General features: G+C 48.8%; 1 protein-coding gene across 1 annotated transcript; it reads left to right on the top strand.

Moving 5' to 3' along the window:
* The first annotated feature begins 4,252 nt into the window (after positions 1–4,252).
* Positions 4,253–25,195, top strand: PM20D1 (peptidase M20 domain containing 1). The gene is made up of 13 exons (XM_032318957.1): positions 4,253–4,494; positions 7,607–7,693; positions 9,114–9,346; positions 9,762–9,848; positions 10,942–11,075; positions 11,418–11,537; positions 12,229–12,304; positions 12,699–12,760; positions 13,012–13,090; positions 14,951–15,022; positions 20,085–20,253; positions 22,875–22,974; positions 24,153–25,195. Exons 1-13 carry the CDS (start codon positions 4,326–4,328, stop codon positions 24,274–24,276), a joined length of 1,512 nt encoding a protein of 503 aa, XP_032174848.1. The 5' UTR covers positions 4,253–4,325; the 3' UTR covers positions 24,277–25,195.
* The last annotated feature ends 2,708 nt before the right edge of the window (positions 25,196–27,903 follow it).

Here is a 27,903-nt window from a genome sequence, read left to right as displayed (position 1 = left end):
TTTGGAAAATAATTCAGCATTATCTTATAAAGCTGAACATTCGCATATAATACAACCCAACGTTCCCACTCCTAGGTAGAGACCTCCGAGAATCTCTTTCCCCTGTGGCTCGGGTCACATGAATGCTGGGTGATGACGTATTTGCAGAATGCAGTAGCCTACACAGGGCATGCGAACAGCCTGCAGTGGGACAGAACAGTAGGGACAAACCCCACAAACTCCTGGTAGGGTGAAAACCACAAAGACTGTAAAAAGCGTGCTGTCACTTTTATAAAAGCAAGCGAAACCAAACTCTCTCTCTTTCTCTCTTTCTCCTAACCCGATACAGGGTGGAATGATTGAAAGCATACTCAGACACACCCCATTTCAGGGAGTGGTCACCTAGAGCAGGGAACGGAAGTAGCGAGGCACTAGGATACACACACACCTTTACCATTATTGATTTTGGGGTCGTGTTATTTGCTTTACACTTTCATTGCATGGATAGAGTATCAAATGTTACATGGTAAGAGAATTTAAAGGATATTTAAATTCAGGGAAACGTTTTTAATATAAGCTAAAGGAAAGAAGCAAAATACAGGACTTTGTATATGGTATGTATCTGGTTTTTTGTTTTTTGTGTTTTTTTTTTTGAAACAGACACACATTGGAAGCCCCTAAATTGAAGAGATTTGGGGCAGTATCTATGTAGTCTGTTGAATGTTATGAGTGTAAAGCGAGCACTGGGGTTGGAAGCATACAGGGAAAAAAGTTTAATTTAAAGTCACTTGCGATCTACTGGAAAGAGATGATGTTAAACCAAATAAATATATCACTTCTCCCTCTTTGTCCTCTGAAATGACTGCAGTGGACATCCTTATTTAGTCATCACCATCCCCCAACCCCCCCCACTGCACCCCCACACCCACCCTGTTTGATTTAATTGACCCCCCTCCCTTGGGTGGTCTTTCTATTTAAATCAGGGAAACGGAGCTAGATCTCCCAAATGCACTTGGATCTTGTGTTTGAGAAAAATCAACAACCCAGTACCAGATGCAAGTCACATGAAAGTGCCCCCAAAACACAGGTATGTGTCCTTTTTGTCTTCCCCATCTTGCCTGAACACGGAGTAACACTCTGTGTGTACCAAACCTGAATGGATTTCCGCCACCTAACGCCCTCCTAACTCATTACTTCAAATCTCTACTTGGTCTCTAGGTATGCCTTATTAACACCTGAGAAACACATATTTTTTTGGGAAACTGCAGGTGTTAGGCCTTAAGAGTTTCACAACTGTTCTTTTGGTGTATGTCACCCCGTCATCGACTCCTTTAGGGCATGCTTTGAGCACCATACTCTCGGTCTTGCCTGTTGTATTGTTATTTACACATAGTAAATTATTTTTTCCAAGTATGCTGCATGTCTGAAGTTTTGAAGTTTTTAATAAAAAGCATGCCAGTATGAATATCAGCAGTTAATTTTAGTAACATTGGGGGGGGGGTGGTGAGGATTTATTTCTTCCTTCCAGAGAGAGAGAGGGAGAGAGAGAGGGAGGAGCACAACACCCGGCTGACCCCAGGAGCACAACACCCGGCTGACCCCAGGAGCACAACACCCGGCTGATCCCAGGACCCAAGATCCTGACCTGACCTGAAACCAAGAGGTGGATTCTTAACTGACTGAGCCACCCAGGCACCCCAGTAACACTGGACTTTTCTTCAAGTTCATTAAGAGGTTTGAAATAAAGGCGTGTTCACTAGTGAAAGAATAGAGGGGATGAGGGTCCAGATCAAATCGTCCAAAGTCAAATGTCAAGACAATGAAGAGCCATCAGCTGCCCTGGCCTGGTTCAAGAACAGAGGGGCTTTGGGGCATGAGACCACACCACTCTCATCCCCAGGTGCCATCCTTCTCTGAGCTTGTCTTTCTATCCCTACTCCTCTGGCCTGTTGGCAGTGTTGTTCACTTATGCTATACAGAGGAAAATGGGTGTAAGGCTCCTATGCTTTGCCTAATGAAATTTGCTGGCAGCTTTAGCCACGTTCCTTGTGGAGTGATTTTCTTTGTGCTCAGAGTGACTGGATTCGGAGTCCTAATGTTCTTTTGTATGGAGCAGCCCTTTATCTGTATTTTAGCAGAACTGTTCCTCTCTATCCTTTATCACTTTTCCTTACTTTTAGTTCCTTTTTAAAGTATGCATTGAGGTGTGTGTGTGTGTGTGTGTTCTCTGCCTTCGGCTCAGGGCATGATCTCAGGGTTCTGGGATCGAGTCCCACATCGGGCTCTCTGCTCAGCAGGAAGCCTGCTTCTCTCTCTCTCTCTCTCTCTCTCTGCCTACCTCTCTGCCAACTTGTGATCTCTCTCTGTCAAATAAATAAATAAAATAAATCTTTAAATAAATAAATAAATAAATAAAACATACACCTTATATGTGAGTGTTTGAGGGCATAAAAAAAAGTTGAATAACACATCAAAATATTATGCGTGAGTATCTCTGGATAATGATTTTTTATTTTTCATATAAAAGACAAAAGTTTAAAACTGTAAAAGATGACACATCAAAATATATGTATGATATTGAACTAGAGAAAGATTTATTAAGCAAGAAAATAAAAAAGGACTGTGTAAGAAGCACAATTTGTTTTCTTTATATTTCCTTGTATTCTCCAAATAATTCGCAAGGGCCTAAACATGTACTAATCTTAAAATCATAAAAATTTTGAAGTTTGGGGGTGCCTGGATGGCTCAGCTGGGTAAGAGTCCTGTGGGGAAACCCTGCGTCCAGCTCTGCCTTCAGCAGGAAGCCTGCTTTTCCCCTCTACCTCTGTAATCTCTCTCTCAAATAAATAAATAAAAATCTTATTAAAAATGTTTTTGAAGTTTGGTAGAAATTAAGCCACTTTGTATAAAAATTCTGCCAATGTTCACATTTTTTAAAAAGATTTATTTATTTATTTTAAGGGGAGGGACAGAGGAAGAGAATCCCAAGCAGATACCCCAATAGGCCTAGGGCTCCATCCCACAACCCTGAATTAATGACCCAGGGCAACACCCGGCACCCCCACTATTTATAATTTTAAAAACTCACTTCAACTCTATTTTTAATATTCTAGATCTTAAGCTGAGTGGTGAATACAGAAATGTTCATATTATTCTTTATACCTTTCAGTATGTGTGAAATGTTTCATAATACTGTTTTTTAGATTGCTATTGAAAAGTAAATATATGATTGTAGTCTTTTTTTTTTGAATTGTTGTTGTTGTTGTTGTTGTTGTTATTATTATTATTATTTTAAGTAGGATTACTATTATTATTATTATCATTATTTTAAGTTATTATTATTATTATTTTAAGTAGGATTACTATTATTATTATTATTATTATTATTATCATTATTTTAAGTAGGATTCCTGAAAGGGAACAAAACACTCCCTCTCTGAGCTTTGGCAGACACAGGAATGTGAATTTGCAGCTTTGGGCATGAGTAGCTATGCAACCCTACTGTTGATTTTTTTTCTAGAGAATTCTAAAATATGTGACTGGTGGCAGATTAAATTGCATCAAGGGATATGAACGGAATGTTTTTTTCTGGCTCCCATAAATCTAATTTTATTCTGTGTCCCAATTTTCTTTTCTTTTTTTTTCCAAAATGATCCTTTACTGTGAACAGCTATTAAAATTTCAGTTTATTAAGTACATCAAAATTATTGAAGCACAATCTTTCTCAAAATCCTTCAGTCTTCATGTATTTGCCTAGAGTTGCAAAAATGCAGTGTTTACATTATTATCTAAAACACTTCCAGCGAAACAGGGGCAAGCCCTCTGAGCTGATTCAAAGCCACGTCTATAGATAGAGGAATACTGCTTCAATTTCAGGTTAAATAAAGCCGGGGGCCCGGTAATAAATAAAGCCAGGAACCCCCATCCAGGGGGCTGGTAATCAAGTTCTAAACTTCAGAAGTGAGAAGCAGATTAAGGTCTGACACGCTTTGCTGATTTTATTTTGCGTTTCCCCCCTTTAATTGGTTTGTCATATAGCAAGGGATTTCCGAGAACCTCAAAGCAGATGATCAAGGGCGCCTCAGACCTACAGTGACCTGGGGCCCTCACCTCTGACCTACTTCTGCCTGCCCCAGACGGAGAAACCACCACTCCCGAAAGGCCCTGCGCACCAGGGCGGAGCCGTCCCGTCGATTGGTTGTTCCTCAGCCCCGGGCCAGCGACGATTGGTCAGATCTGGGGATAGGGTGGGGCTAAGGCAATTGCGGGAATTGGAGCAGTGACAGGACGACAATCTCCGTCTCGGTAGTTGAGGTGCAAACTCCACTTGCAGACCGGAGGGAAGCATGGTTCCGCAGTGTGTTTGCGTGCTGGCTCTGGCGGCTCTGCTGCTGCTAGGTACCTCCACAGTCTCCAGATCGCAGGGCCTGAAGGGCCAGAAGCATCAGAAGGCGCCGCAAATCCCTTCTCAGTTCAGCCCAGGCGAGCGCTTCGCGATGAAGGAAGCGCTGAAAGGTGAGCCTGGTCCCCTGCAGCCAGCTTCGCCCAGATTCGGGTCCCTCTCTCCTGGGGCCAACCCGTGCCGCCCCACGCCCTCCGCAGAGGGTCCATTACTAGATCTGGAGCTCCACCATACTCCCCAGACCAGCACTAGCCCGAGTCCCAGCACCTCGTGCCGGGGCTTGGGGACGTCACTCTTGCCCCAGATCTGGCTTCTGGGGGACTCCGGTGTTCCCTGCCTTGTCCGGAATCTTCCCCAGCTTCCACCACCGCCCCTGCTGCCTTGCCCATCACCCAGCCTACCCCCTGCTTTTCCTTAGTATTGCAGTACTGCAATACTTTTCTTCGTACTTCGTACTTTCTAAGATTTTGTTTATTTGACAGACAGAGACCACAAGGAGGCAGAGAGGCAGGCAGAGAGAGAGGAGGGGAAGCAGGCTCCCCGCTAAGCAGAGAGCCTGACGCGGGGTTTGATCCCAGGACCCGGAGATCATGACCTGAGCCCAAGGAGGAGGCTTAAGCCACTGAGCCGCCCAGGTGCACCTTTTCTTCCGTACTTTTAACCTTAGAAAGTTTTCACTTCTGTGAAATCTCTGTGATTTAAAACTAAATTATCTTAATCTTATCTACAGTGGAGGGAAATTGAAGCTTAGGTCAATTAAATGACCTTCCCCAGAGACTCCAGGGCAAGGAGCGAGCAGGGTGTGATAGCATCTCTAGCTTGTAGTATCCATCCAGCTCGGAAGGACTCCGAAAGCCTGGGGTGTGAGATGTTGCAGATTTCCTCTCCAAATTAACAGACATCTCTCCCCTAGACCTCAAACCAAGGTTAAGAACTCATTTGCCTTCTCAGTCTGCATTTTCCAGGAGAAAAGAGGAAAGGTTCTGTGGAGGGCTAGATTCTAGGGGATAATGAAACCCTCACCACTGGGCTTAGCTCCAGTCTTTCCCCTTTCATTAAAATAATGGATTAAAAGAAACTGCCTACATAAACATGTGCAGGCAGATGCAGGGACCCAGTGCTAACCCCCGTGATTGAAGATACATTGTCCATGTGCCTGAACGATTGGTCTGGAGGCAGAGCAGCACAAATAGTGAGTTCTCTGAAAGCCGGAGGGCAGCTGCTCACCCCAGAGTCTTTTCACCTAGAAGAAAGCAAAAGATTCCTTATTTAAAGAACCCAAAGTAGGGACCTTATAACCATGTGGCTATATGGCCTACATCTCCTTATGTGGGACATGTGATGGACTGTGATGCAGGGCGGATCCTTAGCAAAACTCACAAAGGGAAGCATATCTTTCACAGGCCCTCCCTTGATAAATGCACTGCATGCCTGGGTGTGTGTGTTCTTCTTACTGTGTTTCCGGATAGCTAATCAATACCTCCAATCTTACTGCATTCCCCTCCCACAGGTGTTTCATGTAATAATGGATCAAAGTGTAAAGCCTTCAGGCCTGGAAGGGATAAACCTAGTAGCAACTTAAGACCTGACACATCTGGGTAAAGTGGATGAAATGATTAAGGACTGAGGAGTAGAGGAGTTTCTAAATCCACACCTTCCTTTTTTTGTTTTGTTTTGTTTTTTGTTTTTTAAAGATTTTATTTATTTATTTGACAGAGAGTTCACAAGTAGGCAGAGAGGCAGGCAGACAGAGGAAAGCAGGTTCCCTGCTGAGCAGAGAGCCCCATGCGATGCGGGGCTCGATCCCAGGACCCTGAGATCCTGACCTGAGCCGAAGGCAGAGGTTGAACCCACTGAGCCACTCAGGGGCCCCTAAATCCACACCTTCCATCATGTGCCAGAATGCTGGCCTTTGTTGAGAGATCAGTGAGACTCTGGGTGAGCCAGTCCATGAGGAATAAATCTGCTTTCTGCACACAAAGCCTCCCTCATGTAGGGATCCAGGATAGTGGGCTTCTCCGGTTCATTGGAGGGATGATGGTTTCAGAAGCAGAGTGAGGCTTAGAAGCAATTTATAGCAGCTTCCCACTGTGGATCCCAGGATCCACAAAATCTACTCCTGTCCACCTACCCCTACCCTACCCCCCATCTTGGACTTTATTTTCCTTTTTTTTTAAACTCTTTATTATTATTATTTTAAAATTTCCGTGTACAGCTTTGTAATTTGAACATCTGTATACAATGAAAAATGATCACCACCACAAGTCTAGTTCCCATCCATCACACATGGTTGGTCCCCTCTAGATCCCCTCTAGAACCCCCTAGTCTGTTCTCTGTATTTATGTTTATTTTAATTTGATTATTTGTTTAATTTCTCTCTTTCTCTCTTTTCTTCCTTCAGATTCCACATAGGAGTAAAATCATATGGTGTTTGTCTTTCTCGCTTAGCATAATACCCTCTAGGCCCATCTATCCTGTCACAAATGGCAAGATTTCACTTTTTGTGGCTGAATATTACATACACACACACACACACACACACACACACACACACACATCTTTTTTTGCCAATTAAAAAATGTTTCCTTTATTTCTAGATAGGTAATACATTCACACAGTTAAAACCCAAAATAGTGTCAGAGGTCGGGGGTGGGGGCGGGGGTGTCTCAGTCCCACCCTGTCTTTGTGGCCCTGTTTCCCACCAACCACCACCATTTTCTTGCCCCCACAAATACGCAGAGGTAGCTACTTGCAATAGCTTCCTTTGTATCCTGGAAATCTTCTGGGTAAATCCAAGCAACTATGAATATAGTCAGCACACCATTTTTTTTTTTGTAAGATTTATTTATTTGTCATAGAGAAAAGGGAGAGAGCACAAGTGGGGGAGCAGCAGGCAGAGGGAGAAACAGGCCCCTCACCCAGGCTCCTAGCCTCGCTCATGCACATACTCTCTCTCTGTCAAATAAATTAAAAATATATATATTAGTCTAAAAAATCTTAAAGATCTGGGTTTAAATCCCAGTTCTGCTGCTTATTTCAGGACAGTCCTGAGTAGCTCATCTAACCCCTCTACCTTGTTTTCCCTCCTTCGCATTAGAGAAAATAACCCCATAGGATCATTCTTTCCTCCACAGTAAGAATGCAGAACTCTCTCTGCACAGAGAGCTATGGGAAAACCACTGGTTGTTATCATCCGTAATCTCCCATCTCTATCTGCCCCGACAGGTGCCATCCAGATTCCAACAGTGTCCTTCAGCCCCGAGAACTTGAACACAACAGCCCTGGCTCAGTTTGGAGAATACCTTCAGACAGGTCTGCCACAAGCTGTGGAAAGGGGCGGGGGGGTGGGGCAGAACGGCAGACAGTTTTTTAATAAGGTGATGAAGAAGTGTCTTTTGTTACTGACCAGAGGACAGTCCAATTGCTGTGGGCCTGTTACACGCAGTGGGGAGGAATAGAAGTGCCCCAGGAGTCTGAAGGCAGAGTAGAGACTAAAGCTTTGTTTGGCTTTTGAAAAACTAAAGCACGTCCCTGTTGGGTTGGAGTTTGAACTCTCCCGATCTTTGCCCTGAATATGTTATGGTCAGTAAATATGATGTAATCAACAGGTGGGACGAAGAAGGGGAATAAAAGGCACAGGTGAATGAATATAGTTGGTCCTAGTCTAACAGCCACGTGTCGGGACAGACGGTAGCTACACTTGCAGTGAATACAGCACGTTGTATACCGAAAACAGAGGGGACATTTGTGTCACTATACTCAGATTTAAATAGAAAAAAAAAAGGTAGGAATAGGCATTCCTTCTTCCCATGCAAGTTTCTAGAAACTCTACCCCAGGCTCTTCCCACCCCTACCTCCATACACACACCTACACACCTATGTACACACTCCATCCACCTGGGCCCTTCCCCAGATTTTTAACTGACTCATTTCTGAGTTTCAAGGCCCTTGGCAACTTTGAGCTGCGCTATCAGCCCCTCACCCCGATGTGAGCCAAAGAAGGGATGGGTCAAGAAGAAATAGGAGGCTTGGAACTCCCCAGTCGCCATGTGGAAAGCTCCTGGACAGTAGTGAGGCCCTCTTCCTAAGTCAAAGGGAAAAAACAGCCCCTCCAAAGTTGTCAGAGCTGGGGGGAGTTGGCCCAGGTGTATAGTGATTAACCCCCCTCTCTAACGTCGTCTGCAACCCAAGTAACCGACCCTGAGAAATCCACACCGGCACACAGGAGTGTGGCCTTGTGCTAGACAGAGCAGTCTTCTCTCCATGTGATACACACAGTAGAAATATTATTTTTTAAGTAAAAACTGGCCTTTCTCTTTTTCTTTTTAATATAAAAGTCATGTTTGGTTCCAAGTAATTTGGATATTGGGGACTGCTATATTTAAAATTTAACACACTCCTCATCTTCATAGCCCAGTAGCATATACTTGTGATAACATATTGTGAGTCACACCAAACCAGATCTTCCTCTGTCAGCTGTCACTGTGATAGAATCTTGATATGCCCATTCCTGCATAGGTGCAGCACATTAAGATATGAGGAAGAGGAATTTTAGAGAGTGGCCAGGCACATCAGGAATCCCACTGGCTTTGTTCCGGAGGCTTCCTACAGGACGCTGCATGTTTTTAAAAAGGTGGGGCCCTGGGCAGACATCTATGAAATGGTAGGAAATCCAAAGGAAAGTGTTAAATCTGGCTTTCTCTCTCCCTGCTTTTCATCCCTTTGTCCCTAGTCTTTCCGACCATTTTCAAAACCAGCTTTATTCAGCATGAAGTCATAGGAGAGTATAGCCACCTGCTCACTGTCCGAGGCTCAGACCCCAGCTTGCAGCCCTACATGCTGATGGCGCACAGTGACGTGGTGCCCGCCCCCGACGAAGGCTGGGAGGTGCCCCCGTTCTCCGGCTTGGAGCGTGATGGTTTCATCCACGGCCGAGGCACAGTGGACAACAAGAACTCTCTGATGGTCTGAAATGCTTTGTTCCCTCTGCCTGGGGGCCCTAAAGAATCTCCCAGGTTGGGCACACTCTGCTGACCCCTGGGATGCAGGAGATTATAGTGGAAAGAACCTTGGCTCCAGGCGACCTGGGTTCCAGCCATCGCTTGGTCACTGTCCTTTTCTGGGTCTTGATTTCTCAACTGTGAAACAAGGACTGGAGTAGATGATCTCCAGGGACCCTTTCAGCTGTGAACTGATACATGTATGCTTCCTTCCTGCTAGGAAAGGAGCTAAGCTTCCTCAGCACCCTCCCCCTGGGCCCCTTGAATGTGTTCTCTTTAAAGAGAGTGTCTGGTGCCAGCCCCAGCAGGCCTGATGCAGGCAGCTGTATGTCACCGATGCCCTGATTCTCCCTCTTCCCTTCTGCTTCTCCCCACCCCAGGCGATCTTACAGGCGCTGGAGCTCCTGCTGAACAGAAACTACATCCCCCGAAGATCTTTCTTCATTGCTCTGGGCCATGATGAAGAGGTAAAGCCTCCTCACCCTGTAAACCATCTCGAGAACCTCTGTTTGGGGTGGGGTGGGGGTGGTAGGGAGTTTCACTCTAGGCCAGTTTGCTCCCCAGCTGCAGGGTCTCCAGAATATGGTGTGGGATTTTTGCCAGCTTCTCTGGGTATCTTTGTGCCAGGACGGTCTAAGGCCCTGGACCCAAGTGCAGATTCCCACACCCTGAGCCATAGATCTGAATTTGGTTTTAAAAGGCTTTATTTTTTAGAGCAGTTTTCGATTCACAGCAAAACTGAGAAGGTCTAGAGACTTCCCTTATAGCCTCCCCCATTGTCTGCATCTCTAGCAGAGGGGTATTTGAAACAAGTGATGAACCTACACTGATACATCATAATTACCCAAAGCCCTAGTTTACACTGGGGTTTACTCTTGGTGTCCATTCTGTTGGCTTGGTCCAACAGTGACATGGGTCCACCATATAGGGTCCATTATAGTGTCATACAGAGTAGTGTCACTGCCCTAGAAATCCTCTGTGCTCCCCCTATTCATCCCTCTCTCCCTCCCGCAAGTCTTGGAAACCACAGATTTTTTTTTTCCCTTACTGTCTCCATAGTTTTGCCTTTTCCAGACCGTCCTATAGTTGGACTCATCCAGGATACAGCCTTTTCAGATCGGCTTCTTTCATTTAGCGATAGGCATAGCGCTGAATTTTTTAACAAACTCCCTGGTAATGTCTAAGGCAGGTTCCATCCATAACACCTTGAGAAACATGTGTGTGATAGAAAGAGAACCAACAGGGAGCAAGGAATCAGTATTTTGTTTCCAGTGATGTCACCTACATTGACCCTGGGCCAGTAACCCCATTCTGTGGGTCCCAGTCTCTTCATCTGTGAAATGAGGGTGGTCTGGCTGTCCAGCTGTGATATTCCAGGGTCTAGTGAAGCAGGATTGTCTAGGCCCCTTACCCCTGCCCCTTCCCCAGGAAGATGGTTCTAGAGCCAGGATGGTTCTTCCCCAGGATGGTTCTAGAGCCCCCAACTATGTTGAATGTGTCTCCACTGGCTACTGGAGGTCTGGCTGCAAAGGACCATGGCCATGGGTTCAATGTTTGCAGGTGTCGGGATATAACGGGGCCCAGAAGATCTCAGCCCTGCTACAAGCAAGGGGTGTCAAGCTAGCCTTCATTGTGGACGAGGGTAACTTCATCTTGGATGGTTTCGTTCCCCACCTCAAGAAGCCCTTTGCTATGTGAGTAAAGTACCCCACCCCTACTTTGCAGTCAAATGCTCTACCACCGAGCTATACCCCTGCCCACCCCTACTTTGGAAGGTATTCTCATCCCCCTCCAGATGACCCCAGCCTTGTGTCTGTAAGTCATACTGAGGCAACTCCTTATTTTACTCCTCTGCTCCTGAATGCCCACCAGGTTTGGGTTCCCCCTTTCCCTTTCTCCTCTAGGGTTGGTTTTTTTAGGCAGCATGAAGCCAATCTCCTAGACCACTGGACCACCGTACAGGCCGACCTCTGGGCCCATGGGATAATTCAGGGTGGGAGGAAGTCAGGAAGCCCCTCTCCGATTCTCTCCTGCAGGATTGGGGTCTCAGAGAAGGGTTCAATTAACCTCAGGCTTGAAGTAAACATGAGTCCAGGCCACTCCTCAGCTCCCCCAAAGGAGACCACCATCGGCATCCTCGCGGCCGCTGTTAGCCGGTAAGCAGCACGGGCCCCGCTCCCTAGCCGCACTCGGGATGGAAGACCTGGTACTTTCCCACTATGAGTTGGAAGAGGCTAAGCTTCCTGCCCTGAAGCTGGGCTGAGAGGCCACAAAGGGGGCTGCTGGGAGGACAGAGGCACCAGTACCCAGGCAGGGATTAGAAGTCAGAAAAGAATCTACCCATATTGCAAGCAGGAGCTGGCAGTAAAAGCCAGGGCAGGACCTAAGGGCAGCGGACTGAGGGTGAGCATAGCTCTGTCCCAACAAAGCTTCCCTCCGGCTGGGTGTTCTTAGCAAAGTGGGAAGAAGAAGTATATTACTTCAGTTAAAGATGTAACTGATGACCAACGTTTAAGGCTCCGTGCCCAGGAACAGACCGTCCCTTTCCTCAGGGAACTCACAGGTAGCCACAGAGACTGAGAATTCTGCTACGGTGTGATAGGTGGTATGAGAGTCGGGGTACCTGCTTGGACTTGCCGGACGGGGACAGCTTCTGCTAATGGACTTGAAGTGTCCCGTTTGGGCGTTGAGGTCTCCAAACAGGTACATTGGTGGAGGTGACAGGTGAACGGGACGACACCTCCTAGCCAGACCTGTTGAAAAATCCTGTCTCCCTCCTTCTTGCGTTCAGATCGCCGACCTTTAACCGGGGTTGGGGAAGTCTTGAGAATTCCGTTTCTCTTCCAGCCTGGAGCAGACACCAATGCCGAACATGTTTGGAAGCGGGCCACTGAAAATGACACTGCAGCAGCTGGCCCACGAGGTGGGAAAAGGCATCTCCCACATTCCTGGTTGGCTGTGGAAGAGGAAGAAAGGGTGGCAGAAATGTAGCTTCCAGAGTAGTAGAGGGGCCCGCTGCTGACCAGAGCTGTGCATGTGCTCACCTGTTTTCAGCCAGAGGCTGAGCCAAGACAGAGCTGGCAGTAAAAGCCAGGATCTGACTCTTCCCAGGGGTGTCGGTGCTCCTCTGAGACCCTAAGACTTGGCACACTCAGGTACCCTTTGGGAGCTGGTTCTTCCCACTCGTCCTTACTCAAGGCTACCGCTGAGGGCCCTCAAGGCAGATCTAAAGGAAGGAGAGACCCAGGCCTCGGGTACAGGGACCCCGTTACCTTGACCCCTCTGAAATCCGGCTGATCTGGTTCTTTCCCTTTCAGTTCCCCTTCCCTGCCAATATTATCTTGAGCAACCTGTGGCTATTTGGGCCGCTCGTAAGCAGGTAAAGTTTTATCTTTCCTTCCTTCTCATCCTCCAGCCCAAACCTACCCCCTACCCAGTCCCCTCTTCTTGGCTTAACAGGGCCTGATGAATCATCCCTTTGCCACCAGAACTACATCTGATTCACACATAGGATGTCCCTCCTAGTCTTAAAGATCTCCAAGAGTCAGGAAAGTGGGTGATCTTCTAACCCATTCTTTCTCCACATTGGACAGTTCTTCCTAAAGTCTGACCTTAGTCCTTTTGCTTTAGGTATATGGAGAGGAATTACATAACCAACGCTCTGGTCAGGACCACTGTGGCCCTCACCATGTTCAACGCAGGAGTCAAGGTAACATCTCCTGGATCCTCCCTACACCTTTTCCTCACTGTCCACCCACCTCTCCAACCTTTGGCTTTGTCTCCCGCCCCTTCTTCCTCCTCTGGTTGCCGTTCGTATACTAGGAAGGCCCAGGGCTGAACTACACAGTGGTACCGGTTGGGTAATCTTCAAAAACAAATGTAGCTGAGGGTCACAAACCTTCTGAAATTGCTGGCCACATTTTGTATATGTGTATTTTAGGGGGTGTCTGTGGCCCCTCCCAGGTTCCTTGGATCTGTACCCCTTCAAAAAAAAAAAAAAAAAAAGCCATGATACTGGTTTGAAGGGAAGTTATTGGGAATTTCTGGAAGGATACTCATTCAGCATGTTAAATATTTACCTAGCGTTTTGGTCAGGCAGACTAAAGGTTCTAACTTTTCTACCATCAAGGGTCTTTTGGTTATTCTTCACCATCCTTGGAAAGGTTGATCCTGCCAACAGATTTAATGCATGATTAATGTATTTTACCCTTGTGCTATTCGGAGTCAAAAGAGAGAAACTCACCTGCCACTTACAAAGTCTACAATAACATTTGTGATGTATACAACACCTAAAGGCATGTATTAGTCATTTCCTAAAACACACTAAATACTGGGTAATCTGAAAGGACCTCAGTTCTAGGAGAAATTCACTTGTAGAGATAAACTTTGAGTGAATGATGACTTTGATGGATTTTTCTTTTCCAAGAACTGCTTTTCAGCAAATTGGTCTACTTCCAGTTGGGTTGGCCACGAAGGGGTGTGTCTGTTTCAAGGAACAAGCCACAGCCTCCCTGGATAGCCCGGGCCTAGGCCTTCCTGCAGTCTTGAGAAAGGTGAGACTGGCCCAGTTATTACCAGTCCCACCAGCGCTGTTTTAGGGAGCGCCATACCCCTAGCTTACCGGGTGGCCTCGTGGAGCTCTGGTCCCCAATGAATGGCACATCACTGACCTCCTAGCATCACTGACCGGAGTGTCCAGTGTGTCCGCCGGACCCGAGCTGTCCTTACCAGCGTGCCTAGAGTATTCCCCGAAATCGTAATACCGTGTCCTTGCGTGTGAATGCCATTTTTTCCGTCCAGAATACCGTCACATTTGTTACTCCTTTCGATCTGCTCACAGGCCTCCTGGTACTGTTGCCCCAGTTGACATTCGGGAAACAGAGGCACAAACAAGTTATAATTACGCAAAATCCCATGGCTAATTTGTAACAGCCCAGCTCTCCTGCCCCTACTCTAGTGATTTTTTGCACCATAGCAGTTCAAAGAAAGATTCAGAGTCGGGGAGTCTGTTCTCTCATGGCCTCCAAGGAAAAACTCCACTCAGAGCCCAGTTCTCTTTTCCAGTTAGTCTTGGGTTCTTCCTGGGCAGGCAGAGAACAGAGGCACATTTTGCAGTTAGACATGGGAAACCACCATCTGAACACCGCCTGTGGGGATCAGGCACAGTGTGATGGGGGCCTGCAGTGGCTCAGGGCGCCCTGTCCTGAGTGACCATTAGCTGTTGCAGGGACAGCCCAGGCGCCTTGGAAAAGAGCATGTGCGGGAGACAGCCCGCGATGCTGCATGGGGCCAGGAGAGCGAGGTCTGCGTGGCCTCAGAGAAAACAGTCTTGGACTGAGCAGCTCTCTGTGACCCCCACCCCACGACCAAGAAGCATGGAGGTCTGGCCTTTCGCAGAGACACCTCTCTTGCTCAATTGTCAGGAGCCCTAGGAAGACAAGGAGCTGACAGAAAATGGAGCTCTGTGCCTTTATCAAATCAGCTTCCTCTTTCTCTACTGGTAGTAGTTGGCCTTTCCTGGGTGGGAGGCACGTGTGGCTCAGGCCAGGGTTTGTGGTTCTCTCTCCAGGTGAATGTCCTCCCCGCAGTGGCCCAGGCCATGGTCAACTTCCGGATTGACTCTGCGCAGACCGTCCAGGAGGTGTGTGACTTCTGCTCCCAGCCACTGGTTCAGTATCACGGATGTTTGGTGCTCAGGATGTGGGTGTAGCTGCCGTCCCAAGGCTGGCCAGCCACCATTTTTCAACCAACCTTGGTTGGTTTATCCAATAGCATTTGTTCAGCCTTCTCTGGAGGCTTCCAAGAAGGTGGCTAGGATTAGAAGACCTCTGGAGTCTGATGAATGATAACAATAGTAGCAGAAATATCCCGCAGGCTTGCTTGGTACGTGACACTGTTCTAAGGTATGTGCATATTCATTTAATGCCCATGGCCACCCTACGGTCATCGTTATTTAACAGGGAAACCGAGGCACAGATCAAAAAGGCAGGTAAGTGATATACTCAAAGATGACGCATCTACGGGGCTAGCTCCACAACCACTACACCAGACCAGGACCAGAGTGATTTGGGATGAACAAATTCCTGAAGGACCGGTGCAGAGAAGGGGACTGTCACTGTCTCTGAAGGTCTAGAAAGTGCTTCCTGACCAGTAGAAATAGTGCTACCATATAGAAGACATGTGAGCTACCATATAAAAGACAAGTAGGACTTAGCTAGAAGCCAGGCATTCAGACTCCGGCTAAAGTAAAGTAGGGATGAAGAGGAGGACAGCCCGGCAGAAGTGGCAGGTCGTGAAAATGGAGCGTGGGGCTCGGGATGTTGTGTGCCACGGACAGAGGGACCTGTCAGAGGTCTTCAAACAGGGTCCCGATGTCCTCGGATGTGCTTCTGGGAAGATGGTGCTGGTGGCGATGCAGAGGAGGTGGGCATGGAGGAAGGGACAGCTGGGAAGCTGTGACAGCCTCTCAGGCAGCGGTTGGAGTGGCGGTGATGGGACAGAGAAGGCTGGGTTCAGCAGAATGTCGTGCGTCATGGGTAAGGGGAGACAGGAAGGCGGGATGGCTCCGAGGGTTTTAACCTGCATTGTGGGCCAGGAGCTGATGCCTTTAACCAAAAGATGGAGAGTTCAGGAAGTAGAGCACATTGGGAGAGAAGTATAATGGTTGAGAAGCTTGAGAAGCTTATAAATTATAACTCGGCAATTATAAATACCTCGGCTCTGGAGATAGAATAAACCAGAGATACAGGCTGGAGTGTTACTAACATAAATGAAACCTCTAGAGTCAATAAAAGCCCACAGGAAGGATGTATAAAATTAGAAGTAAAGAGGATTGAGGACAGAGCCTGACAGTGAGTGGCCTTCTGGAAACATCAATTTAAAAATGATTAAAATCCGTGCGTAAATGCAAGCTGTGATGAGTGCTATGACGAAGAGGGACCAGGTGCTAGTGGAGAACGTAACAGGGAACCAGACCTCGCGTGGGGTCAGGCAAGGCTTCCCCGGGGAAGTGACATGTGACCTGAAAGATACAGGCTTGAGTAGCCGTCGCGCAGAATGTTTGGCATCTGCAGGAAGGCTAGCTTATTTAAACAGCAGATTGAGCTAAAAAAAAGTTCAAAAGGCAAATCTAATCCTTCAAAAACTCATCTCAAGAGGCAGCGCAACAACTATGGAATGACTAGTACATTCCAGAATGAAGCAGGCTTAGGGGCAGGTTGTGGTCCCTGAGTCTCTGGTGCAGATCCTCGAGGGTCAGCCACACTCTTTTCTCCCTACTTTCTTCCCTCTGGAGGGTTTTGTTCGTCCTCACGCAGGGTGCAAGGCACACCCGTCTATGCAGGGGGGTGGGGAATGAATTGATGGCCAGCCCGGCGTCACCCAGCATTCGGGGGAAGCTGCGACCGGTGTGAGCCCTGGGCTCTGCTGCTTTTCATCGAGTGCCAACCTTTGTCCTCTCCCTAGAGGATCATGGGGCCAGGAAATCACTGAATTCCCCTCATTGAACTTGTTTCTACCAGTTTTTTTCCAGCCTCATTCCAACTCCATGCCCTTTCCAAGGGCTGCTTTCCACCAGCTGGGGCTTTCATCTCCCCAGCTGCTGGCACCCTTCCCTCCTCTCTGGTCCCCCACCAGAGTGGCCTTCCTTCCCGGTCTATCTCATGAAATCCCTGGAATCCCTGGGCGCATCCAGCCCACCTGCCCAGTGAGGAATGGAAAGCCTCCAGCATCTGAAAGCACACAGCACCCTTTTGTTCTGGTCCCTCCCCATCCCACCCCCGCTTTGTCCGTGCATCGGGTTCTACCCTCAGACACTGCTGGTCTGAAGGCCAAGGGCGCAGGGCCTTGGGCTGGGTCCAGCAGGAGCATGCACAGTTCCCAGAACCCTCGTCCTCCATCTCCGACTGGTGTCTCCCATGGTGTGGGTGTAGAGAGGTCCCCAGCACCTCTGTGTGAGGAGCAGTCTTCAGAAATGTCATCAGCTGCCCTGTAGAAGGTTTGTTCTGAGTGGGCCTCAAGGAGTAAAAATAAAATCACTGGGAGCTGTTGCAGGAAGCCCCCACTTGAAGGAGAGTTGGGGAAGAATATGGTGCCTTGGATGGTAATGAGCTGCTCAAGGGGTGGGTCATGGCCCCCCCTCTGTAGAGTGTGGCACAGGAAATTCCTTCCTTCCTTCATTCACTGCGTCACCAAATGTTTACTGAGTGGCTGCTATGAGCTGGACATTCTTCTAAGCACTTGGAAGAACGGTGCGCACGGCAGCCAAGATTCCCATCCTGATGGCACTGATGTTCCAGTGGGGAAGGGATAGCAACACGCAAGTGGTCAAGGACATGACCAAGTTGGGTTTTTTTTTTTTTTTAAGATTTTATTTATTTATTTGACAGACAGAGATCACAAGTAGGCAGAGAGGCAGGCAGAGAGAGAGGAGGAAGCAGGCTCCCCGCCAGGCAGAGAGCCCGATGTGGGGCTCAATCCCAGGACCCTGGGATCATGACCTGAGCCGAAGGCAGAGGCTTTAACCCACTGAGCCACCCAGGCGCCCCCCAAGTTGGTTTTTTAAAAGGCAAGTACCATAAAGAAAACCCTAGGATGTTGTGTCACAAAGTGACTGTGGGGTGGGGTAGGAACAGGCAGTCAGTCCTCCAGGGTGACATTTACCCTGGGACATGATGCAGAACAGAGACCTGGGGACAGCCTCCAGGCAGCAAGGGCACAGGCCTCAAACTTCAAAAGAGGTGAGATGCCGTTGATCTGGCTTGTAAGTACTGTATCCCATGGAGGATATAAAATACATAAGATAAAAAAGAGAGGGGTGAGGTGCTCAGGAAGCCACATCTGAGTTCCTCTTAAGGAAGACATTCACAACCAAGGTGCTCTAAGGCGGGATGGAGTAGCGCTTACAGCCCCCTTCCCAGGTCAGCGCTACTGTTAGTTACCCTTACGTTCGCAAGGGCTTAAGGAGCTCCCCAAGGTCACACAGCTCTAAGAGGCCCCCGCAGCGCAAGGTGGGTGTCACTCCCCAGTTTGTGTGCACGCCCTCTACCACCCAGACTGTCTCTTCATGCATTTCATGACCTTCCTTCAAATTCTGGCTCGGAATCCACACCACCAAGGAATCCGTCTGAACGAACCCTGCCCTCTTGCGGGTGCGGCTCTGTACCACCTCAGCCCGGGGGCGCTTTGGAAGCAGTAAAGCTTCATCCTTGTGAAGTCAGAGACCAGGTGCAGAGAACCCAGCCCAGCGGCACTATCATCCTGGACAAGTTCATGAGCCAAGGCCCACTCTTTTTATTGGTTCCTATCTTTTCAAGTTCTTGTATCCAGCATCCCTCGCATGCCTTTTACGTTCCTGGTCCTGAAAACACAGAAATGAGGTGGCCGCTCCTCTTGCTTCAGGACCTGGCCTGAGAGTTGGTGGGGGGAATCGGAGCTCCTATGGCCTCTCACGGAGGTGGGGGTCCCATCTGTGTGTGCTCTTCACTTTCCAGGGGCTGGAAGGTTCAAGTAATTTGGGACAGAGGTCAGTAGGCGTAGTCCCAACCCACCTTAAAGGGGATGACTGGGAACTTCCCTGTTGGTTGAAGGCACCTCACGACTGTGTACTAATTCACATACTAGAGGATTTAGGACAGAAATGCTGGCATCAAAAAAAAAAAAAAGCTCTGATAAGTGAGTTGTCCTCTACCACCCCCAGACTAATCCAGCAGCAGGGAGTTTGGTTTGGCTCAATGCTGGTTTCTAAACCAGGAATAGGACCCTCATTCCTTTCCAGACTCAGCTCCTAGGATGATTCTAGGGGACAGTGCCATAAAAAGGGGTACTCTTGAGATAATGCCCCCCCATGCAGGTGATCCTCAGCTGTGAGACACCCCTCTTTCTAGGGCAGAGGCAGCTCAAACAACTGCTGATCAGATGGGATGAGACCGGTGCTGGGGCTTTCCCTGGGTTATGGGGTGGGCTGGGGCAGGGGGCCTCCCTAAGCCAGCCTCCGGGTCCATTCTCTCATGTCTCCCTGTGACCTGATCCTCAGGGTCTGGTCTACGTCCTGCCTGGGACCAGGACTTGTGCTGGATTCAACTCTAGTTGTTTCAGACTGAATTTTCTAGGAGCTTCCTCAGGTTCCTTCCTGAGGAAAGGAGGCAGAGAGAAAACTTGAATACCAGTCCCCCAACTCCTGACTTTTTGTCTGTGTTGAGCTCATCTTCCTGGCTCTAGTGCAATTGGTTACAAACAGGAAGCAGGGATGCCCAGAGATGAGGAAGAAAAGTGTGTGACCCTTTCCTCAACTGTCTCAGATTCCCAGGTTGAAGTGAGGTCATCACATCTGCAACCCTGCCTCAAGATGGTCGTGTTCCCCTTTCTGCTGTGTCTTCTGCATTCCACCCGGCCCATGACTCAGCCCACAGGAAGGACATACGATTTCCTAATTTTCTAATTCCCTGCCTGCCTTGTGGCTGTGAGGCAAACCCCTTGAACACTTAACCTCAGTCCGCCATGCTGTAGATTGCTTGCCAGGAAGACCCAACTCTTCCATCTCCTACAGCCGGTGTGCTTGAAATTGATGGCCCAGTGCAGAAATGGGCTCCCCCGTGTGCTGCAGGGCTCTGCCTTGCTGCAGAGAGATCAGAGCTATTGCAGTTCACGTGGTACTTGGAGAGCAGCTAGTACGAACTCAGACTCCCTCTCCTTGCTCCCTCAAGGTTCTAGACCTCGTCAAGAACATTGTGGCTGACGACCGGGTCCAGTTCCACGTGTTGACTGCCGTTGACCCCCTTCCCATCAGCCCCTCTGATTCTCAGGCCTTGGGCTACCAGCTGCTCCGCCAGACCATACAGTCCATCTTCCCGGAAGTCAGCACTGTTGTCCCAGGTAATGACTTCATCAGCTGTGGCTGGAGGGAGGTGGGGGCTGGAAGCGTTTTCCTCTCTAATGTCTCCTGCCCCACCTCCACCCCAGCTGTTCAGCCTGGAAACATCTGGCTGCCTCCCCTCGTGATGACATTGGAACTGTATTTTCCCCTCAGAGTGGAAGTCAGAAAGCAAACAGGAAAAGAGCAGAAACAATAAATTAGGTCAGTCATGCCTGGGTCCTAGCTTAGCCTAGTCCAGCCTCTCTGGCATGGAGGACAGGATCAGCCCAGCCCAGAACCCACCCCACCACCACACACACTCATATACACACACTCCTCTGGAGGAGCCACAAAAGGGGCCAAGTTTCTCTGAGGCTGGTTCTGGCCCATCCTAGGATAATAGCTCAGCATCAGAGCTCAGAAATGCCTCCCTGCCTATACCATTGGCAGGAACCCCATTCTGCTCGCCCAGCCCAGAGCAGTCCCAGCAGCAGTGCCTCTGTGCCCCTTCCCTACCTGTCCAGCCTGCCTTCCAAACCTAGGCTGGGGAGACAGTGGCTCCCCAGTTTGAGTGGCAGAGGATTCCCTAGGGAACTCATTAAAGTGGGTCCAGATAATCTGGACTCCCAAAGACTCAGGCTAACCCGATCTGGGCAGGACCCTGGAATCCACCTTTTTAACAAATCCCCTGAGGGCATCCTGGGACCAGGTGATGGCTGCCCACAGTTTGAGGATCTCCAGTCCATGATGTGGAGAGGGGATGCTCTAATGCTAAGACCAGGTTTTTCAAAATCTAGGTTTAATCATGGATACCCTCATTTGCTTTTTTTTTTTTTTAAGATTTTGTTAATTTATTTGAGAGATAGAGTGAGAGCAAAAGCAGGTGGGGGGCGGGGGACAAGCAGACTCTGTACTGAGCTAGGAGCCTGACGTGGGACTCCATCCCAGGACCCTGAGATCATGACCTGAGTCAAAAGTAAGAGTTGGACACTTGGGGTACCTGGGTCGCTTAGTGGGTTAAAGCCTCTGCCTTTGGCTCAGGTTATGACCCTGAGGTCCTGGGATCGAGCCCCACATCAGGCTCCCTGCTCAGTAAGGAGCTTGCTTCCCCTCTGCCTCTGCCTGCCTCTCTGCCTACTTGTGATTTCTCTCTGTGTCAAATAAATAAATAAAATCTTTTAAAAAAAGAAAGAAAAAAGAGTTGGACACGTAACAACTGAGCCACCCATATGCCCCAGGTCCCTCATTTTGGAAGCGCAAACTTCGGACACGCCTCTATGCTGGGCACAGGCCCCTTAAGGAGCACACGGTTCTATATCCTCAGGTGTGAAAAGGTCAGCCTTGGTTTTTAATCGACTTAAATCTGGCTCTAAGTCCCACTATTCAGGCAATTCAACTACAGGAACTGTTAGGGTCTTGGGGCACCCCTACCACCACCTCATTTTGAATCCAGTCCTTGAGGTCTTAGGAAGCAACATGGCGTGGGAGTCCCTGGGCCATTGTTCATTGGTCCTGGGCAGTTACCTTAGACATCCATGGCCCAGCTAGAAAGTCACTTCAGGTTGGAGATTTCCATTGATTTCCTGGCCTGTGCGGGGAGTGGGATCTTTGACTCTGGACCTAAGACCCCCACCTCCCTGAGCATACCAGACAGCCATCCCCTCTGAGGTCGGCCACCTCTTCCAACTCCTTCCACAGAGCAAGGCCTGGGTCTCCACTATCCTGGCCCTCTTAGTCCCAATTCTTCTTTCTTGGCCCTCAAAGCCTCCCTGAACTACCATCTCCCTTCTGGGGCACCCACCATAATCCCATTAAAGGTTAGGTCTGTACAGAATAAAGATAGGCAGACATCAACTGGTAGAAATCCCTAAAGCAAGGAGTTTGAAGGGCCTAGTTACCCTTTGGAAACCAGGAGTGGAAAATGAAATAAAACACAGTTAACATCTCAGATCATCCCACCATTCTTTAATTGGTGATTCGGGGTAGGGAGTGGGGGGAATGTCTTTTCTCAGAGACCACTCCCAGTGGGGACAGGTCCCAAGCCCTAGCCAGAGCGTGGGGTGTGCTGCCACTGTCTTCTGGAGATGAACACACTGGAGACCGTCCTGGGACTTTCCTAACCTGAAGTTTGACTCTTGGAAGACAAAGTCATCCTTCAGAGGATAAAAATAACAGGAAATTATGTTCTGCTTAAAGAGGACTACACTTTAGAGCAGGAACGCTTTCTGGAGGGTGTTTATTTTGGAGCTAGGGCGGTATAAAGAGCTGAGGCAATAAAGAACGGATATCTAGATTTCTAGAGAGCTCAGTTTCTGAAATAGCCCAGCTAAGGGTATAAAATGAAGGTATTGGCCTCCCTGGTCATCGTGGAGAGAGGACACTTTGGTCTGGGTCATTTGAAGGGTAGGTCATTCATGTCATGGGGACGAGAGTCCATGTTTCTGGCCGAAAGAGCATTTTAGTAAGGTTTTAAGAATGGGTAGCCTGAAGGACAAAAATTTTCACAGCTGCAGGCTGCCTGGAGGGCCCTGGTGATGTTCTTATTGACCCAGAAGTCCTAACTTCCCAGTCAGCCCACCTCCCCCATCTACCTTGGCTTGGCGGCTCCCATAAAGCTCCATTCTTGATTTTCTCCATCTAGGCATTTGTATTGGCAACACAGACAGCAGACACTATGCAAACCTCACTGCTGGCATCTACCGGTTCAACCCCCTCTACATGACTCCTCAGAGCTTCCGTAGGTGAGTGAGGGAGATGTTTTGGACAGCAAGGGCCAAAGAGGAGATACATCTGGCCTACCCCCACCGCATTCTCCTGCCAGTGCACAGAATGGGGCAAAGCCAGGGTTTGCACAAACTAAAATGGAGACATTATTGAGCCCAACTGGCCAACTTTTTCCTCATTGTCAGAGTCTTGCCACTCCCCAGAATGTAGGGGAATTGGCCACTATTTTTTGGGGATGGAGATAATCAGGTGATTGGAAAGGACCTGGTAGAAGTAGGACCCTTGGGTCTGATTTCCTTCCTTTCCCTCCTCCCTTTGGAGAAGTACTTACCCTCTGGACTTCATTTTCTCCCCAAAAAGGGAGACTCTAGACTTGTCAGTGACCACTCAGTGAAATCCAGACCCGTATGTTGTCAAAGATGGATACATGCTTTGAATTCTCAGAAGAAAACACACTGTAGGAATCTAAGACATGATCACCAATTGCAACTACTGTGTGTGAATTACGACTTTGTGGGTGGGTTCTTCAGCAAATTTTTAGTCCTGGGTGGGGGGGGTGGGGTCGTTGAATTCCATTTACCTTTCTGTTCTTTATCATACCCAGTTTAATTTCCCGGTAAGTCAGAGGCCACTAGAACGAAAACATTTGAATATGAGTGTAAGAACAGCTTTGTGGGTTTTGTCTGTTAACTGGAAGAGGAGGTTGCTACTCTCTATTACATTTATCTTTGAAGGTACATGTGTGGTTTGGTTGTGTGTTGCGCTGTGTGGAGGCAGGTCGTGAGCACGAGATCTGATGGGTAGTTCCCAGGTGAAGTGAAGGCCCCACAGTGACCCTGGGCAGTCGCCCTCCCTCTCCTTTGGAGAGGGACTAAAGTGGGGGCCAGGAGACTCTGGCCTAAGAGAAAGAGAATTCAGAAAATAATTTCCCCTCGGAGGAGAAATTATCACGTAGATTCCCAAGCAGGAAACGAGTCGGAACTCCCTGGGATTTTATTTTTATTATATTCCCCATACTGTTCTCTGCCATGGGGCGGGACCCTGGAGAGACGATCTTGTGTCTCCTGAAACCTCACTTCTTAGGCCTGGAGGGTCAAAGGCTGGTGGCTTCAGGGGACGTGGGGTGGAGGGGTTCTCTGTAATACCCATTACAGCACATGGCTCTCTCCTCTCTTCCCCAAACTTTCTTGCTCAGCATCCACGGGATCAATGAGAAAATCTCAGTCCAGGCCTATGAGACCCAGGTGAAATTCCTCTTTGAGTTCATCCAGAATGCTGACGCAGACCAGGAGCCAGCACCCCACCAGCACGAACTGTGAGGTCAAGGAGCCAGCTGGATTTGGGGTGCCTGACCTCAGCCGTGACTAACCCAAGGGGAAAGCTAATGTTGACAAAACTTTGGGTCAAAACCACTTGGTGATCCATCACCCACCCGCCTTACTCACTCCAGAGTCACCCAAAAGGCCAAGGGGTGGGGGTGGGCAGGCAGGAGCCTGACTTCCTCCTTCCTCCAGACACCCGCATACCTCGGCTCAACCAGCATTTACTGCCTTCATGCCCCGATCTTACAAGTTACCAGGCTTGCTGGTCTCATGCTGGTTATTTAGCTGCTCCTTGTTAAGGCCTGACTCAACACATGCAGATTTGGAAAACCTCAGCCAGGTTTCATCTTCTAGACGTGTTTAATTTAGGGCACACTCTCCAGGCTGCCCTCCATCACTGATGACGTTTCTTTGTGCCGTAACTGCCTTTCTCATCCTCCGTCTTCTCTTGGACGTTTTCAGCTGGCCCTTCATCTCTCCTCTCCTGCCCCTGCATCCCTCCAATTGATGCTACATCTGGAGCAGAACTTAGTCAAATTGTAAGACCCCTGTAATTACCCAAAAACTGGTCAAATAAAGTGAGCAAGGCAGCATCGATCGGTCACTGAGAGATGAAACTGAGGCAAGGGGCTTTGCAGGAACCCCAGAACTTCTTGGTTCTGGAGACAGAAGGCTGGAGAAGAAAGCCTCTGTCCTTGGGATCCTCCCAAGGGCTTCGTGGGCTTTGCTCCCTCCCCTGTCCTGTTCTGCCACCTGCTGCTGCTGTCCCACCCCGGGAGGCACTAATCTGTGGAAACATTTTGCTGGCACATCCTATGGGCTGAGCTCCCAAGAGAAGGGCACTCCCGATCCCGCCTTGCAGTGGGGCCCGGGACCAGCAGGGCTCTGGCCCTGGCATCAGGTCCTGGTTCTGACCTCTCAGAGGGAAGTGGGGGGTATGGCATGGGGGAGCAAGGAGGAGCCTGACTTGAGGGGCTCTGCCCCATGGGGTGGGCCTGGAAGGGGCAAGCTGCACTGCCTTAGGGCACAGCAGCACTCCTGTCCTTTTTCTCTGGAATGCAACCCTGAGCGGATTTGAATCCGCGTAGTGGCTGCCAGGTAGGGGCACTGGAAGGCAGCCTTTCTTGGCTCAAGGCTGGGAGCTGAGCTTTGTGAGTCACAAGGGAGCTGGGGTCAGAGAGGGAGACCGAGGAGCTAGGACTTGAGAGACTCCCTCCTCTTCCCTCACCCAAGACCTTTCATGCCGTTCCGGGGTTTGACAGCAAAAGGCTCCTATTTCCACCTCACAACCCCCATACCCCCAATTCACCTTACTTCCCTCCGTGCCCTTGGCCACGGGCTCTTCCTTGGAGCTTAGGCTCCATGGAAAGAGTTAGAAACACAGTGTGGGGAGTATTTGAGCTTTTTTGCTCCTCCCCCTAAGATTCACATTCCTTCCCTCACCCTCCTTTTTTTTGGCCAATTCAGAACTTAGTCAGCCTTTGTTAGCGGGTGAGCTGAAGAGCAGACATAATCCTTCACCTTCCTACTGCGGAAAGTGCTTTCGTACACCTGATTTCATCGGAGCCGCAGAAGAGCTCCAGGAAGAGAGTATTCCCAGCCTTCCGAACAGATGAGGAACTGGTTCTCTGAGGGTCACACACCCAGCTGGGGGCAGATCAAGCCCATGTCACCTCGCCCCAAGTGCACCATTGTTCCATGGTCCCAATCAATAATGGAGTCGACTTCCCATCCATTATCGTACTGAATCCTCACAACAGCTCCGAGGAAGAAACGAGAAAACTGTTCCTATTTTCCAGATGAGGCAGTTTAGACCCAGAGATAAAGTAATTTGCCCAAGGTCATGTAGGTGTTCAGGGCAAAACCTCTTGGGCCCAAAGCCTGTGCTAAGAGTACTGAAGAGGGAGAAAGCTGGGACTCAGGTCATCTGCCCAAGATCCCACAGCTCTTAAGGGGCAGCCCTGGAGTTCCAGTGCCAGGCAAAAAGCCCAAGTCCAGCGCTTTTGCAGTCCTAACCCACTACCCGCCCCCAGACCCGTGGTGTGTAGCTCATTCATACCCGTCCAAGGAGATCTCAAGGACAAAGGCTGTTTTACCGTTGGCTTTGGTTCGTAGCTCAAGCTCTCGCTGTTCCCCCGGCTGACCTCTCTCTATTGACACCTCTCCCTCGGTCTGCCAACATTTCTTACCACCCCCACCCCAGCTTCTGAGTTCGGTTTTTTCCCCTTGTCTGAGTTTGGGGACAGCTAGGTCTCCAATCATCCACAGGATAACTGGGAGAAGAATGAGCAGGGACCTTGTCCCCGCTGGGTGTCACCGCTCTCTTCTAGTGCCAGAAAGGATAGTCTAGTTCCAAACAATGCAGTGGGAAGGAAAGCCCTCGACAGGGAACTGCTCCAAATCCCAGTTCCAAGAATGCAGACCTTTCAGCCCTGTGGTCTTTGAAGGCTTCTGCAAAGGTTGTTGGCCAGACCAGGACAACATGAGCTCTAAGACTCTGGGCAGGAAGGGGCAATGAATCTGGAACTTTCCTCCACCCCTACCTGCATCCATCTACCACTGCACAAATCCACCTTGGAAAATCTCCTACAGTAATCGCAGGTGTACTCTACATCCCCATCGAGGACTTGGCTCAAGCTTCTTACTCACACCTCACTCCCTGAGGTTGGAAGGAAGACAAAATAGTCATGCAAAGAAGTAGGGAAAGGAAAGGAATAAAGTGGGGCTGGAGTCCTTGGAGGTTGAAGCCGGGTTGCTAAAATCTTGGCCCTTTCGGACCCAATATTCTTCTCCCCCAGAGGAGATAGTAGAAAGACACAAAGTCTGCACTCATTCATTTTTTGGAAAATGTACATAATTGTATAAAAATGAAACCATTTTCCATTTTAGTGTTCAGGGTCCATGTAGCTGTCAATAAAAAGGATAAGCAGCATGCTTCATGTAGGTTACACCCAAACCTACAAATACAAAAATATATATAAAGTGTTTAATACCAAAAAGTATTCCTCAGCCACCATGGGCAATGCTGTAAACATTGCACTCATGACCACGTCCAGAAGCAGAAACTGGAACTCAAAGAGGAGCCGGAAAATGGACACTCAGCACTCCTGAGAAAGAACGTGTCACACAGGAATCCGTTGCAGTCATGCTATCTGAGAGGAAGGATTTGACAAGTCAATTTTCTTTGCTCTGAGCTAAGCACATGGGCAGCTCAGTTCCTCCCTGCGCTCCAAAGCCACGGGCATCTCTAAAGTCCACTCAGGGTGTTCACATGTCATTTCTTTTCCAACAACATAGGGCAAGCTCTGTGAGGATATATTTCTCTGGGGCTGGGGCTGTGTTCATCTCAGGAATATGTGGGTCGGGGGACAGATTGCTCTGCACGTGCTGAACCCTAAGTGACAGAAACATCCTTGGTTTTTTTTTTTTTTCCTCCTGTAATTTTATTTGAGAGAAAGAGAGCACCAGTGGGAGGGGAAGGGGGAGAGAGAATCTCAGGCAGACCCCAAGCCAAGCACGGAGCGGGAAGCAGGGCTCCATCTCACCACCTTTTAAGATGTCATTTTAAATAAACTCTACACCCAATGTGGGACTTGAACTCACAACCCCAAGATTAAGAGTAGT

Source organism: Mustela erminea, chromosome 17, assembly GCF_009829155.1.
Source record: "Mustela erminea isolate mMusErm1 chromosome 17, mMusErm1.Pri, whole genome shotgun sequence".
Taxonomy (NCBI): Eukaryota; Metazoa; Chordata; class Mammalia; order Carnivora; family Mustelidae; genus Mustela; species Mustela erminea.
Note: the sequence above shows the minus strand (reverse complement) of the source record. Positions and strands in the feature narration are given on the sequence as shown.